Here is a 17,857-nt window from a genome sequence, read left to right as displayed (position 1 = left end):
TGCTGCACTATACAACAGAATAGCACAGGTCACCCTGAAAACAAAAGGAGGCACCATTTTCCTACATGTAGTGTTTCAATTCTGAATTTTCTTGTCACAGCCCAAAATGACCAACAAACTCAACACATCTCAGTGGGACAAACTTATGAAGAAACTGAAGTAATTTATGAATATCCTAAACGTCATCACTGGCTCTTTGTTACTAAGATTGAGGGATGGAAGGGGAATAAGGGAAGTACAATATATTCTCCGTAGTTACAGAAAAATTACTTTAGGCCTTTTATACACAGCATTCCTTTTTCTTTAACTGCACATTCATGTAGTAAAACAAACTACTAAAAGCCCATCAAGTTTTAAAAATAGCAATGCTTTGTGCTATACTGGAAAACAGATTTATTGCTAAGGGCTTAGAATCACTTGAGTGTGATATAATGCATTCAGTCAGGTATTTCAAAAGGTTGATTGGTCAAAGCAGCACAATAAGAGCTGCTATTACAGCAAGGTCATTTAGGTAACAGGTTATGTCATTATTCATTTTACCAGAATCTTCATGATAAAATTTTAGCATAAAATCTAATTAAAAGTTATCAACTGCCCAATGCTTAATGATAAATTCCCAAGCATTATGAAGCCTGGCTGTGCACGGCTGGAAACCTGGATGATTTTATTCAGTAGTGCCCCCATATCTTATTCTGTGTAAAATACATCAGAGCCATATTTTCTTTAAAAATGCTGAAATGGCTACCATGACACATTAGTTCAATAGCAAGACAATTTTCGAGTGGTATTGGTTGAGGTGAGAAAGCAAGCTGTATCAAAGCACTATTATTTTCATATCTGTAGTATTGAACCACAAGTTCTTGAAACCATTTATCCAATATACTCAAACCAATGGAAATACAAAGGTTTTGGAAATTTCTGCTAGATCAGAGGCTCTCAACCTTTTTTTCTCCAGTACCAGTCGGATCAGGTCAAGTACCACTAGTCCTGACCAGAGTGGTACTCGAGGAAAAAAAGGGGGGAGCAGTACTCTCCGCCGATTCTTGCCCGCCGTTGCACAAATTTCGGTGGCAGGATTTATACCACAGGGACATGCGGAGCCTGTACGAACCGACACCCGCCGCCTAAACCCTGCAGCGGGAAGGAATTTCGGGGGGGGGGGGGGGGGGGGGGGGGGGGGGGGGGGGGGGGGGGGGGGGGGAACCGCAGCAGTAGAAAACGAATATTCGGCAGCAGCAGGGGTGCAGACGCCCATATGATACGCGTCTTCTGCAGGGGGGGGCAGCGGCGGCGGGGAGGAATTCCGTCCTCCGAGTACCACCGGTGGTACGCGCACCACCGGTTGAGAACCCCTGTGCTAGATGAAACCATTTCTTGGCTGTCTTCCTATATTTTCACATATCCACTTCTCCACAGTTTTCAACATCTGTACAGCTTGTTCTGCACTATGCATCTTCCATAAATAAAAGGCAACAGAATTCAGTTTATTTACAAAATAAGTGGTTAGTTAGCATAGCAAGTCAAACGGCAGGTTTCACTGCAATGTGGGAAATCTAGTTACAGGAGCACTTCAGTCTCTTAATTGACAGTGTCAATCTCTATATACTGTTCATAAATCTAGATTATTTATTTAAGGAAGTCATTTCATTAACATAAACAAGACTGTTTATTGAACAATAAACTATCTATGTTGGGTGTTAACCTGATGCCAAGAGCTGTGATTTTCTGATGTAAAGTTCAACAAAGCTGCTTTTTGATAATACTACTAACCACAACACATGGACAATTAGTAACACTGACAAATATATCTTAAAGCCACATGAAGAAACATGGCCTTTTCTTAATATCACTATCCAATCAAGTCTAAATCCAAATTATTTATTTATTTATTTATTTATTTTTAAAGATTTACAGGAATGATTGTTTTCAGGAACTGAATCAAGATTAAAGCTCTAACTCATATTTGGTTTTAAATAGTTAGTCTTGGAAGGATTACATTTTTATTGGTAAATGGCAATTTCACCAAATCACACAGATATAAAATTTTTCCATCAATAGTCCAAATTTATAGATAGACAAAAAGAAAAAGCGTTGTGAGGACTTATAAAAAGTAAATACTATCAAATCAAACTAATATTTTGACGTGTTTTAACAGTTATAAAACTTTAGCTTTTTGAATCTCAGCTGTCATTAAATTGTCTGATCACAACGGTGAAAATTTAAATTTATAAAAACAGAAAATGCTTAAAAGTAAACAGATATTCTCCATCAAAATTATAAAACAAAAATCAAAATTCTGCTAAACCTATAAATAGCACACATTATAAAATCATCTCACCCAGATAAAGTTGTTTAATCACTAGCAACGCTCAATTCCCTAAGTTATTATGTGCTTCACATTAGCTATTAAGTCTGAAAAAAAAAATTATTCAGAGTATCGGAAACAAAGGACTTCTCATTTTTTCAGTATAGCATTTACAACATTCTTAGGTCTTAAACCTGCAACAATAATATACTTAAAATATTCATGTGCCAAACAACCTAGAAGTGTCAAAGGGCCCAATCTAGCAATCAGTGACTGAAAACAGATGCCACAGGGACAATCAGTGGTGAACAAAGGAATATGCACAAATATTCAGGACTTGTCCTCTTTTTTTAAAAATAATAATTCATTGATGCAAACCCCTACTGCAAAATTTGCTGCGCTAGTGTAAAAAGTTACATGCACTGTAAAAACTTAGAGCTGTCTACATGGGGGAATTGACTGGCACAGCTATTCTGGAATAGCTATTCCAAAATGGGAAAATGTATCTGTTCCTTAGCTGAAAATTTCTATTCTTACAGTAATGCACAGACATTGAAGTCCATGAGGACCATGACGTTCTCTGCTCTCTATGCCATCTTAGAGGTAGACCAAACTGTCAATTGGTGGCAGGGGAAGTATGCTCCACCTCTGAGTACCCACCAGTTGAGATAATTTTCCTAGGCTATGGAAGTAACAACTCCATATAAGTAAGGACAATTAAGCATTAAGACTAAACAGAACAATCTTCCTGCACAGCAAGAAACTCAATGCAGGGTGACTTAGGTCTGTGGACCTCATTACTCCAAGAAAGGACATGTTTAGGTAAGACATGGATAAATTTTCCTGTTCTTATCTGTAATGAGGTCCACAGATCCACAATATTGAAATTTTCCAAGTAGTGTCCACTACAGATGGGTTGAGAAGGGACACTATATACAGTTATGTACAGATGTGGAAGGGAATCTCTTCCTAATAGTTACTGGGATATTATAGCTTGGAGCACCCATCTACCAAAGGCAGCCTCAGATGATGCCTGAACACCCAGCTTGTAGAATTTTGAAGAAGGTATTGTGACGGGGCCAGCCCTGACAGCTATAGGAGGGTGCTGGAAGGCATATATATCAGCCCCAGGCTTAGCAAATCCTTGTTCCCTGGGTGATCCAGCTGCGGCCACTCCAGGACAATTAGGCCAATCAGGCCAGCTGGGGCCACTCCAGGGCAATTAGGCCAATCAGACCAATCAGGATAGCTGGGGCCAATCAAGGAGCTTGCCCCAGCAGTTAAAAGCCTCCCAGTCAGGCAGATGGGTGCAGCTGAGAGGGAGTTGAGCAGAGCTGCTACAAGGTGTGGAGTCAGTGGAGGAGCAGAGCAGAGCAGAGCAGAGCAGAGCTGCTGCAAGGTGTGGAGCTGGTGGAGGAACTAGTGTGGGTGTGGCGAGAGCACCCAGCCATGGGAGGTAAGAAGGAGCCTGTGCAACCAAGACCAGAGGATGCTGGCCCCAAAGAGCCTGAAGGAGAGCCACAAGCCAGGGGGGGCTACAGACGAGCAACCCAGGGAAGGTAGTAGCCCTTGGACTAAGTTGTTTGAGGCTACTCCTCGCAGGGTCCCTGGGTAGAGGGTGGGACCGCCGCCCCCCCCCCCCGCTCACCACCGGCATAGCCGTAAGGAGCGCAGACCCACGGGGCAAAACAGGCCCACTTCGCCATAGTATGAACACATGATCTGATCTACAGATGAGCTTTATGGCAACACAGTTTATGGTCTGTCTTTTCATGAAGCTGCCACAGTTCTACAGACCAAATTCTGATATTAGAAGAAGGAGTTACATACGAGTCAAAAAGTGTATCTGAGACAAAATATTTCAACTACCTGAAAATGGAGAATTCCAAAGCCTTCTTTCCTTGACACCAAATAAAGTGTTTGTCCTTCTAAATGAGCTGTAAGAGGGATACATACTTGGAGAGTTATACACAGACCACAGTGGTTCATTCAGGAGACAATGAAAGCATGTCACAATTTCTTTTTTGGGTGCAATGGAGCCAGGCAGAAGGACGGAAGGACAATTTCTTGTGCTCTGTGGAGCCTGGAGTTAGTCTTTGGCATGACAGGGTCAGTTCAGAGTGCTACTTTTTCTTTATGGAAGGTGCAGAACAGATTCCAGGAAAGGAGCTCCTAAACTCAAAGGCAAACTAACACGACTGCTATCAAAAAGGACTCCTTAATGGTTCAGAAATAATGAGACACCTTCAGGAGTGTTTCAAATGCAGAGCACGTAATGGCATTGAGAACCAAATAAAATCATACAAAAACTCTGTGCACTTCAGGAGAACGTAGAAGAAATGCTGCTTTTAAAAAAAAGCCCATGACACTGGACATCTGGAAAAGATGAAATCCGTCTCATGTCTGCTACACCAAGAATACTATACAAAGCAGCAATTTGAACTCTGGAGAGTCTGAATTGCCAGGCCTAACCAAATCCATTTAAGAAATCTGAGACTATGTTGTACCAATGCAAATATATAGGGGCAAGATTCTTATCCTGGTACCAGTGCACAAATCTCAACCAGTCTCTTGAATACAGAGTTAGTGGATTCATCTCTGGAACCTAAAATTGTGGATATTAGCTTTCTGAATAACCTTGTTGGCTTAACAGGCACTCTTCAAGAGCCAGGCAACTAGGTACAGATTGTCCAGATTCTGATGCATAATTGGTCCTTGTAGTATCATATCCCTTTTCGATGGCAAGCAGATGGAGGTCTCTGTACAATGTCAAGGAGGTCAGAGAACCAAGGCCTCTATGACAAGAGTAGGTATACCAGAATTACCAGTGCTGCTTCTCTCCTGGCCTTCTGCAGCATTCTGGTGAGTAGAAGAAAAGCATACAAGAGTATCTGCTGGCCATCTTTACAACAAGGCATCTATAGCTTTGACTTTATGATTTCACTGTCAAGAAAACACTGAAATTTTGTGTTTCAAGTGGGAGGCAAAAAGATCTACTGCTTGAGACCAAATTCCTTTAGTGGTAGATGAAAATACCCTGGAGTACAGTTCCCATTATGGATCATCTAACTCAGTTATCCACAGACAAGAGTTGTTCGTTCAGGAGCCAAATTAGCAATTAACATTACCCAAAAGAGCCACAGTGGTGTGAATTCATTGTTTCATTTACTCTTTTTATTCTCTCACTCACAGAGAGAGAGAGAGAGAGAGAGAGAGAGTGAGTGCGTACAGAGCGACTGACCAAGTATTTTACTATTGGTTAATAACATAGTAAATGCATCCCGATTGATTAATAATTAAATCACTTTTAATATCATGTACTGCAAAGAGCTGCAGCAGACACTTTAAAAGAGCCACTTGCAGATCCCAAGCCTCAGTCTGAGTATCACTGATCTAACTTATCAGCTGAACCAGTTGGCCATAACATTTTTTTCTTGGATGTGAAGGGTGCAAACTGACTGCATATCTTCCTCTGCCCAAATCCTCAGCAAATGAGGTGGAGGCCAGATCAGGGAGCAGAGCCTTTAGATCATATTGCATTGTCCTGAGTCTCACCAGCTTATATTGTGCTTGGACTCATTTGGAACACATCCCTTGGACATTCTTTGATTCTTCTGATCCTTCCAGGCTTGCATCTGCAGCGACAACTGTCCTGACTGGTTTGCTTATTAGAGAGCCTGATTTGAAACTGCCTGAACTCATCTACCATGTGGAATGACCTTAGAAACCTCTTAGAATCCAGTGAAGGGGTACTTCACTGATGGGTGGATATGTAATAGTTCAGGGAGGTATAAAGAGCAGCTCGGTAGTGGCCTCATGGGAGTATAGGGCCACAAAAAATATTCACACAGGAGACCATTTATCCCAGCAGAGACAAAGGCATATGAAGGTTGACTGTTTTAATAACATTCCTCAGTTTCTCCTTTCTTTCCTGCAATGAGCGGCATTGTAGAGGACAGTATGTCTCCACACAGAAACATGGAATCTGCTGAGACTATTACTGATTTTGATTTTCACAGACCCATGACTCTGCAACACCCTCATCATCTAGGTGATCCCATCTCTGACTGACTCTGAATGAGACTTTGGAAAAGAGTCACATAAGAAGGGGTAGACACAGATGCCTTCCTGTCTAAGAGCTGCTATTAACACTATCAAATCTTTTGTAAACACTAGCAGTTCTGTTGCTAACCCAAAGGGCCTGTAGCGGTATTGTTGTGCTCCCAGAACAAAGCTTTGAAAGGCATCTGTGAGATTGCTGAATTGGGATATGGAGATAGACATCCTTCAAATCTACAGATATCATGTAGTCGCTGTCACTGATGGAAGCTGGTGTGGATTTTAAGGTCTCCACCTTCAATTTTGATTTCTTCATGAATCTATTCGGATATTTGCAAAAGAGAACTACTCTGTAGCCTTCTGATTTTTTTTTCCCCTTAAACTAGGAACAATATGGAGTAACAGCCTTGTTTCCTCTGTGGAAGGGACAAGTTCTGTTCCTCCCATTCACATGAGAGCTAGGATAGCTGTCTGCATGCCCCAACTTATCCTCTTCCTCGAGGAGGACTTCTACCCCGCCCTCCCTCTTTAAAATTTTGCTCTGCAGCAGAAAAGAGCCAGTCTGCCTGCCTGCAACTTAAGAGGCAGATGATATCTGCACTGACAGTTTCTCAGAACTGGAGCCAACCTCTCCAGCCACTAATTGACAAGTTTGGTCTGCCTTCAAGGCTGCATAAAGCAGAGACTAACATTGCCGATCTATGGACCTCTTACAAATAATTATTCCAAAATAACTCGTCCACATGAGCAAACTATTCAGAATTTTTTTTCAACGTTAATTTTACAGAATACATACTTGGTTTTGGAAAGAGTAATTATTCCAGAATAAAAATCACTTATTCCAGAACACAGTGTCCACATGGGCAAGTTACTTTGGAATGGCTAAATTATACCAGCACAGCTATAATGGAATGGGGCAATCTGCAATTATTGTGCTCAACTTCTTCTTTGTAGAGAAGGTCTTACTATCACACTGGTGAATACACTTTCTAATGTTAATGTGTTGCTTTAACAGTAAGGGTTTTTACTGGTGTTAACTACTTAAGTGCAAAACATCCAAGTTTAGACAAGTCCTCAGAATGAAGCAACTTATATATCAGAGCTTTATTTCTTTATGGCCCCCTAAAATCTGTAATGTAACAGGGATAAAAGGAAACTTAGATAGTGTGGACCACTTAGAGTCTGTATCTGTCAAAGTGCATTCATTTTAGAACATACAAAAGCATCGCAATGACCTGGTTGCTACATTCCACATATGTCGGGAAGCTTAATCTTATTGCTAAATTCTAAAAGAACTGCATACAATTTTCTAAGTTTTGTTGAAACTGGTTTTAATAGAGATCTAAGTGATTAGTAACTTGCTTTCAGCAGGAAACATTAACTACAGTTTACCATATGTTGCATTACTCATTTATCTTTTCACCACTAGAAAACACGCACAGAAGGAAAGGCTTTCTTAAGCATTGACTTTCATATGGACATAAAAATGAAGATGTCCTGAGACTTCCCCCTCCCCCCCAGATTATATAAAATATTCTCTTGGAAGAAATGACATTAAGCTGCTCTTGGAGACTGTAGCACTACCAAAATTTTCGTAAACACACTCAGTCCTAAACCAAAGTTGATAAACCAAAGGGCCTATATTGGTAGTGTTGTGCTCCCAGAAAAAAAGCTTAGAAAACATCTGTGAGACTGCTGAACTGGGATAGGCATTCTTCAAGTCTATTGATGTCATGCAGCCCCACTTATAGTTGTTGCAGTACCTTCCCACTCACCTTATGAAATTGCTTTGGTAAGAAGCAGCTTTTGGTATCACTGGGATTCCAGGCACTACAAAGCAGCAACAATAAGAGGAGCATTACTACAAACCAGACCTATGCAATTCCTGGTGTTTAAACTTCTGGCTTGTACAGACCTGCTCTGATCAGTCACGTGATGGGGTGCTAAAATACCAGCAGCTGTCTGCAGCCACATCTACACTACTGCTAACTCTGGTGGGAAGTTGTAGGAAAAAAGTCTTAGTGCAGATAGCCACCTTTGGAAACCATTTCTTACCATCCTATTAGGGCTGTGACTGTTCCAACCAGTATTAAGAAATCAAATAGCAGCAAAGACTCAAAATATCAATTCTGCAATCTATCACTACTCCACTCACAATCAGCAACCATTTATGGTTACTGATAATGCTCTTACTTTTTTGTCCCATCCGAATCTCTCCAACACCAACGGGAAAAATATCCCTCTGAATTGTAAGCCTTTAAAGATGATATGGACATGGAAAAACACTGGACTTGTGCTATTTTAAGTTTCTTTGATGTATAAAGAAAGGCCTGAAATTTTTGTAATTAATTTAGTCACAAAACATTTCTGCGTAAAGGTGTTCCACAAGTGGAAAAAAATTGGTTTGTTCCCCTCTTATGCTCCTTTAATGTACAAAGAAGGTCTGAAAGGATTTTTGTTTGGTTATTTAAGTGGTTTCTTTTGTGCTTTTTATCATTAGGAATTTAAGTCCTGTTGGGCTGGGATGACAAGAATTAGTGAAATGTTAATATTACAAAAGCAAAAGGAGTGAAAGTTGAGCAACTGACCAAGGAATATTTAGTGAGATGCTTAAAAGCATGTTTTGTTTGTCAGCACTTATTTAACTTCAATGGTAAAGCAACATTTTGGAGAAATGACATCTTTATTAATGACACACCACCTTCAATCTTTTAATTAAAGCACTGGGGCTCAGAACAAATATTCCGGAGACCTCTAACAAGACTTCCAACATAACCAAGGAAGACCAACTTCGACAGTTGTTTTTTACCTTAAAATTATCAAACATTTTTTTCTTTTTTTTTAAATTCAGGCTATTTTATGCATTTTAAAGCAGAAAAATAGCACATGCTCAATTAAAATTCTTGGTAGATTACCTGTAATAAGAAAAAAAATCTCCTTGGTTTAGAATGTTTTGAACCCAAACAAAAAAATCTATTGGTATTACCAGCACATATGAGCAATATAAATCCATGATAGATATTGAAGACTCTGTTAATATTACATTAAACATTAGACTCAATATTTCTGCATCTATGTATTTGACAAAAATAAATGCTTTGAGTAACAAAGTCAGTTCCAGAAGACTAACACTAATAAATTATGCACTAAACAGATTTTTTTAAAAATCTAGAGGAATCAGATATTATTGTAAGCTTTGAAAAGGTATGTGTTTAAAAAAAAAAGTATTTGACATAACTCTTAATTTAGTATCAATTTAGCCTCTATTTTCCTGATTTTTAAGAGAGAAATAGTGATGTATTTAAACTGATAATCTGAACTACATAACTTGTATAGGGCTAGCAGAGGTAAGTTCTGTTTACACCTTGATTTACTGCTGGGCTGATCGTGACGTAAAGAATTTGCTCAAAATTCATATAACTTAATGGAAACTTGCCGCTGTTACTAAATTTTTCTGAGATGTCATTTCAATTTTAACCAACAAAAACATAACACGTAGCGATAAAGGCAACGGCTGAGGGAAAAAAACCTCTACCAAACTGAGAGCTTCTTTTGCCTAAATATATTTTACCAAATGGAAACATTTTAATGAACAACTTCTCTTCACTCAGCTTCAATATATATATCTATACAAATACACTTACTTTTGCAAGATCAGGAAAGATTACTTGTTATAAGTTATCAAGGTATGAAAAATTCATGTTGGTATTTCAATATGGGAAAATTAAAACCCACACTATAAAATTAATAAAAACTCATAGCTATTTAGATCTGCTTGCGGGTGCATAAAGTTCATTCTCGTGAACATGGCTACAAATGAACCTATTTTCTTTATCCAAGTCATAGGAAATCATCATAAAAATTCCATCAAGCGTTCACATCTCTGATTATCTACAAGTTCTATCATGCTTTCACACTCTGCACTGTGTACATGAACCACATGATTCAAGAGGGATCAAATTATTTTAATGCAATAGCAGTTTCAACAAAAGATGAAATGCATTCCTCATGAAAGAGTCATACTGATACCACAACAGGCTCAATTAAATCACATAAAACTTAAAATAACTAAAATACTTTAAAAGTGAAGTACGCTATTTTAATCCTTCAACATTCCCTGGCAACAATTCCAGGAGTGATATTACATTAAAAATACCAAGGTGTTTCAGTCAAGTTAGATTTCTGAACATTTAAAAGCATTTGCTCAGATTTTTTAATGGTTTAGTAGCTGCATTTCAGAGCCCATTTTTATATTGCATCCTTTCTTGTGAACAAGGCCATTACCACTGTAAGTGGAAGAAATAAAATGGCTGTATCATTAAATTCCAAGACAATGCAACTCACAATTCTCACTTAGCAGGTTAAGAGAAACCTTAAGTTTCACATGAGCACCTGTGTGATGCAACTAGTCCTACATCATAACTTTAAGAAAGCATCCTCTCATTTCAGTTGCTTTTCTTTTACAAGAAATCATTACAGCAAAGTTATCTTTGCTAATTTAAAAGGAATACCTGTCTTCTCTTTTGATAAATAAAAGTAGCACAGCTGAAACTCAGGCAAAATTCCAAAGGGGGGGGTGGGGAGGGCAAAATCACATCTCCAGGGCCCTGATCTCTAGTTAGCCTAGCACTGGCAACACCACTCTGTTTTTCCATCTGATTTATGTGATAGTTGACCTTGTGCTCCTTCAATGATTAAAGATAAGTAACTATTTGCTACCCTCTTACCACTTTATAAAAAAAGCTAAATGTTTATGCCAAATTGATACTAAATTTCACATTTCCCCTCCCCCCCCTTCATCTTCCATAGCATTTAAGCAGCACCTCTAATACGGAAATATGCATAGGGTTTACAGGTCTGAGCCTAATCAGTACTAGAATAATCCAGATTACCAAATTAAAAAACTAAATATATTATAAAAAAAACATTCTGATGGAACATTTAAACTCATTCTAGAAAGCTTAACAAAAAGATTACAAATGCACATATTTGCATCAGTGTATAAAAGAAATTACATATTTCCTGTAATTATTTTTAGCTCTGGCTGGATATTCACCATAAGTGAAAGAAGAGCTATGAAAAAGATTACTGCAATAGAAGGTAGTCAAATCATATTAATAATTAACACTATACTAATTCTATATTTACAATACAGTATCATCAAGTATTATTCCATTAATGAGTCAATGATGCACACATGAAGTGACAGTGTCAGCTTCTGAAAGCTAAGAATATTACATTCACCTAGCTATATAAAGAACTGATTCAGATCATTTGTATTTGATCTTGAACTTACTACTTTGCTGGAAATGGATATCTAACTTCATTACTCTCTAGGAACTCCAGAAAGGTAGATTAGAAAGATTTAGGTTTATTCTTCCATCAAAATCGGATATCCTTATTACAATAAATATGCAGGCTTTTCTAATAAAATATGCCTGCTTATGTATTTATAGATGTACATGTACAATTTCCTGCCCTTTTAAAAAAAAAAAAAAAAAAAAAAAAAAAAGCACTTTACAGGTTTTTTAAATAATTTTCTTAAAATCTGAATCTGCTCACAGGTTTTCAGAATGCTCAAGTGTTGACAGCAAGCTACCATTAAAAGGCTTCCCTTCAATGGTTTTGTCCAGTGCTTGGTAACAGAAAATGAAAGCAAGTTATCCCATATTATCTTTGTAGTAAGAAAAATCAGTTCACAGGATGTAGGAATTCGTTAAATACACATCAGATACCTGGCGCCTAAAAGCTGCAAATGGACATACAGAATTTGCCATACATGGTACACTGACAGCTTTCACAGTTCTGAATACAAGGTTTAAAAAAATATTTTTGCACTCTCCATTTATATAGCTTCATTGAGAATGGATCAGTTTTTCCTTTTTGGTTCTGTACATTTGTTGCAAACACTCCCACTTCAAGGTATGTTATTTGTTATATGGTCAGATCCTAGCATTACCTTTATGTTCTGTCATACCTAGGAATTTACCTATTTTGAGGTACAGTAGACACTTGTTTGAAGCAACACCTTGTAAGAGCAACTGCTGCTTCCGAACAACATTTCCCCTGGGAACCCTTTCCCTGCTACGAACTGTCAACACTCCCCATAACAGCAACAGCCGCTTAGGAACAACCTAACAAAAGGGCGCTGACATGTTGCTACTAATGAACTTCCACTGTATTCCTATTGTTGCAAACTAATTTTAAAAATGCTTGAAAATACACACTGACCTACAGTACTGAACAGTAATTATCACTGTATATTCTGTCTATGAAAACATTAAAACTACACACTGGGTAGCTGCAGCTTTCATTTAAATGATTTTGATGGTAGTCATTTAAATCACTTTACATGGAGTATGCAAGTTTCCTCAAGTAGCAGTTCATTTAAAAAAAAAGATACCCAGTAAAGGTAAAAGAGCACAATGCTGAAGTTATATTTAAAAATGCTTACCCTTCAAGTTACATACACTTACTGATAGCAATCTGAAATAAATAGATATTTTTGTTCCAAGTCCAAACTGAGTTCTCCACTTTTAACTTCTAATGTAGAACATTATAAATCCTCTAAGACGCTTTAAATTTTTATATAAATCCAAATTCATATGAAGTAAACTTGTTTTTTTCCCCAAAAAAGCAAGAAAACCCTGTCACTTACAATCATTAGCTGTTGTAATGTATACAAAACAAGAATTACTCACCAGTCTTCAGGAAAATTCATTTTCTATCAAAAGCTTAACACAGATAACAAAAACACCACTTGGAAAGATGTGAGGAACAACCCTTTTGTCTTTGAAGCTGCTCCCCAATGAGCACTGCACAGCCCTGAAACTGAGAAAAAGCATCCTATAGCTGTCAGGGTTCCTAGCCTCACTCGAAAACTGATACCAGAGTGAGGTCATACTGCTTGTCTAATGTTATTGCAGCTCTAAATCACCGACTCAGTTTTCTCCAATAAGAAATCGTTACCAATAAGTGTTATGAAACAAGATGTATTGAGCAATAAAAGCTATTTTCACCAAAAACTGAAAGTAAGAGTATAGATTTTAAACATTAAGCTTGCAGAGGCAAAATACTGAAGTACAATAACTTTTAAAAAATCAGGTCAAAATTATGTTATACAAACAGCAAATCTTTTAGTTTACTTTCATTTACTAGAGTAGGTTTCTATATGCAACTTGAATTGCTCATAAAATACTGACTCATTTTGACATTTTATCCTGAACTTAGGGGAGGCAAAGGAAGAAACTTGGTGATTCAGTTAACTATGTTTTGCATATTGCAGAAAGCAGTGATTCATATTCCGATTTCCCCACAGAACGAGGCAATAAAAAGGTCTGAACTTTTTAATCAAAATACCCTAAGAGATTTTAGACCTTTAGAAATCACTCCTGAAAGCGCACAATTTTGGGGAGAGATGATGATATCTACTAGTAGCAATTATTATAAAACAAACTATTGCTCACATACTAACACAGACATCTGCTCTACCCAACAGGCCAACATCACACAGACACTCATTCAGCTCCCCCTCTCCCCTTACAGATCTGTCAGGGGGAAAACAAAGACCCTTTGCCTGAAATATGCTTGACAATTTTTTTTTCCATTTTTGGTCAATATATGATTGCCCTTTTCAAGGTAACACATCCTCCACAAGCACAGAACAGAGGCATTAAGGCCTTTGTAATAATTTTTCTATTTTCTCCATAATCAAGTTTAATAAAAAAGATGCTAGCCCTGGTTTCAGAGGAGACCAGAAAATGCAGAATTACCTTTTTCTGCAGCCAAAAAGAAATAAGATCACAACAGTTAGAGGTAAAAGATGTATTAGATTACCATGGAGGGACAATGGACTAAATTATTATAATCCCTATTATTAAAAAAGGAGAAATGGACTCTCTCTCACACCCTGTCCCTAACCCCATGATACTGGGCGCTGAATCTGAAAGGAGTCTATTATTCTATTGCTTCAGTGGAAACAATTCCTACCATCTCATGTTTTTCTACTTTTAAGTAAAAACACCTCTATGTAGGGATAGTCACTAGCAAGGACTGGCTTCCTGTTTCTGAAGAATTTGCCAAGTGAGTTAGCACCCAAAGCTGAAGCAAACTTTATCCTAATCATTAGTTCTATATTATAAAAAATGTAAAGTGACAGTAAATGATTAATGCTAAAACCTAACAACCATACCTTAGACCAGCGGTTCTCAACCGGTGGTGGTACTTCGAAGAAGGCTGGGTGGTACGCAAACCGCACCGCGCCGCCGAATCCGCCGCCGAAAGTCCCCCCCACACACCCTCACGAAACCCCACTGCCGCCGAAAGTCCCCCCTCCCCTTTTTTCTCCCCCTCGGGGAAAAAAAAGGTTGAGAACCGCTGCTTTAGACATCAATCCCTATTCTTCCAATGGATTATGAGAATATCGCTCTGCTGATTCAAGAAAGGTCTTAATATAAAAGAAAGCATTTCCACATAATTATTTTCTATTTATGTTTTTCAGTCAAGCATACATATAGCTCTGACAAGGAAATTCTATCAGTATGTCATCGGGGGGGGGGGGGGGGGGGGGGGGAGGAAGGGGGGAAGAGGAGGGAGGAGGAGAATTCCTCAGGACAAGGAGCAATGAGCAACTATGGTGCAAAATATCACACTCCTCTAATGAGTTACTCTGACATACAGGATCCACTTGCCTACTCCCAAATAAATCAACATCTGCATATTTATCATGTAATTTTTTTGAAGAACAGAAGACCATGTGGCAGCCTTAGATTTTTTTTTCCCCCCACAGGTTTTTTATTTTTATTTTTAAACCCATGTTGCTGCTACTGCCTTTAGGAAATGGGTTCACCAAACAAGACTCTTGGTTATTTATGTTTCTAAGACAAAGTTGTCTATCTTGTTGCCCTTTTACTTATTGTTGAGGCATATACAAACAACAAGCAGACCTCATGGACCAGGTTTCTGTGTTTTAAGTATACCTTTAGGCCCTACACATGTTCAACATGTACCAGACCATCTTTTTTGGCATGACATGATTGATTTGGCACAAGGAGCGCCATCTTCAACATTTTATGAAATACAGAGTCTACTAAAAGAATAAAAATTAGGCTCATCTGAAAAGCTTATTTTATCCATATGAAAAGTACAATATACGTATTGTAGTTGGGTCAAAACAGCCCTCAGTTTTAAGATTCTACAAGCAGAAACCAGTGCTATTAGGTCACTACTTTGAAGACAGGCAGCAAAAGAGTACCTTTTCAAAGATTTTAATGACACATGGTAAGGACCTCTAACACCGAAGTTACTGAATGGGGCGAGCATTCTTAAGGGTAATATGTGGAGGCAAGCTAATTATACCTGTAACTTTGAAGAATCATATGTGAATGAAGTGGGATTTTGTCAGTGTCATTCCTAATATGCTGAAAAGGGCTAGTTATGGTCCCTCAGTGTATTTATCAATACTTCCATTGGTCAAACCATCTTAAAGAAATTCCAGGGCTGAGCACATGAAGTGTGCAACTGAGCTAAGAACTATGTTGTAGTCTTTGCATCAGTATCAGAAAGTTAACCCAAACTGATCAACTCTTGGGACCATGAATATTCACAAAGTCCTATATTAGAAAAAACCTTTACCATCAAGGCAAAATACAAAAGTCTCCTCTGAGGCATAGTCTACACTACAAAATTAAGTCTGCTTAGCTAAATTGCTCAGGAATCTGAAAAACCCACATCCGAGCAGTGTACTTAAGCTGATTTAACCCGGAGCATAGACAGCACTGTGATGATGGAAGAATTCTTCTGTCAACCTAACTACCGCCTCTCAAGGAGGTGGATTACCTAACGCCAATGGTAGAATCCTTCTCATCAGCACATAGGTAATGTCTACACTGAAGTGCCATAGTGGTGCATCTGTGACACTATCATTTTAAGTGTAGACAAACCCTAGGTCAGTGATGCCCAAACTTTTGCTGTCACATCCCCCCTTACCAGTAATAGAATCTGTCTGGACCCCACCCCCAGTGATTGCACAGTTGGCTCAACAGAGGAGCTTGGGGTGAAAGTGAAGCTGGGACACAAAAGGGGATGGGGAAGAGCTGGGCCAGGGGCAGAGTGGAGCTGCAGCTGAGTGGCACTCCCTTCCTGCACCCCATGGGGGCTGTCTCAGGGCCCCGTTGCCTGCTCCCCCAAATATTCCTCCACCCCCCCCCCATAGAGGATGTGCCCCAGAGTTTGGGGACCACTACCTTAAGTTAACCCATGACCAGCTGGCATGATACACACAACAGTCCTTTTCAATACAGAGTGTTAAATTGTATTTAATGTCATTAGTTAGTATGCTTTCAAAGACTAGGTAATTTAACAGTATATAGAAAGCCTTGGATTGCTGATTTGCACATGAGGGAACTGCCACGATTTGTTTCTCTGAGGATACTCCCTGCCTGTCCTACTAACTGAATGTTGTGACCAAAATAAAGTATTCTGAAGAGGGACACCTGCCTACCTGCTTGCAGATATGTAAGCAGAACTGGGGAGCTCTTCTAAGGGAGAAGCCTGGTCCCTTGCTGGTGTTCTACTCTGAAGCAGCTAGTAAACTCAAGACCCATTGTAGAACCTGCCTACCTGCATCCCTGTTGACAATCTCAACATGGAAGGCAAGGATTGAATGGGCACAGAGACCTCTCACCCTGTGAGGATAGACTGTAGGCATTGTCAGGGAAACTTACACAAATGCTACACATGCCAATTTGCCTTTTCTGAGGATAAATGCAGGACTTCAGTTTTCAGAGCTGTTAATTTGCAGTATACATAATTTTCATAGCAATGTACCTGGGAGACAAAAGTACGAAAAGATATAGTGAAAGGAAAGGGGAAATGCCATCTAAGAAAAAGGGAATGAAATTGGGTCTTTCCTTCACGCTTGGATGAAAGTTATAATCCATTTCTAGGTTAATACTTAAAGAAAAATGAGAGGAGTAGGATTGGAAGGGTATTTTCAAATTTCTGCAGTTAAATCAGCTACTAGCTTACTAGCATTTTTATATAATGCTGCTGCATTTACATTAAACACAAGGCAAATAGAAAAACGGCAGGCCACCTCAGTATTGACGGTTAATCTGACACTGCAGTTGCAGAAAGATAGCTTGCCATCAACTACAGCTGTTGGATAAGAGACAGGAGGGGGTTTTGTTTTTGTTTTTTACGGTCCCTACTTAAGACTCCAGCAGTCACAATCTACTTACTCTTCAAACTAATGCAAACATATGAGCTATTTTCCTCCGTTCCTTTTCTAAAGCATCCTTCATGACTTTTAATCAAACCATAAATATGGAATGGGGCTGTCTTTCAAGAAGCAATCATGAAACTTAATTGATTTTTTAAGTGTTTTATTTAACCACAGAATAGCTTTTCAAGCAGATGCGAACAGCAAAGCCTCCACAATCTCCTGCTGTTCAGCACAGAGGGCTGAATCGTGATGCAGGAGACAAAAAAGTG

General features: G+C 38.8%; 1 protein-coding gene across 6 annotated transcripts in view; it reads right to left on the bottom strand.

Moving 5' to 3' along the window:
- Nucleotides 1–17,857, bottom strand: part of PLEKHA5 (pleckstrin homology domain containing A5) — a 312,397-nt gene that overhangs the window by 177,835 nt on the left and 116,705 nt on the right. The window contains exon 4 of one of the 6 annotated variants that reach the window (XM_067559174.1): nt 7,730–8,194. The exons of the other annotated variants lie outside the window; for them this stretch is intronic. Within the exon in view, the coding sequence (XP_067415275.1) occupies nt 8,110–8,194 (85 nt within the window). The 3' untranslated portion in view covers nt 7,730–8,109. Of the gene's footprint in view, nt 1–7,729; nt 8,195–17,857 lie in introns of those variants that run through there. 6 annotated transcript variants of the gene reach the window in all.

Source organism: Emydura macquarii, unplaced genomic scaffold (assembly GCF_026122565.2).
Source record: "Emydura macquarii macquarii isolate MOO-44397 ecotype Brisbane River unplaced genomic scaffold, CSIRO-AGI_Emac_v2 contig_2205, whole genome shotgun sequence".
Classification (NCBI taxonomy): domain Eukaryota; kingdom Metazoa; phylum Chordata; order Testudines; family Chelidae; genus Emydura; species Emydura macquarii.
The sequence above is the reverse complement of the archived record's forward strand: the minus strand, read 5'-3'. Positions and strand labels throughout refer to the sequence as shown.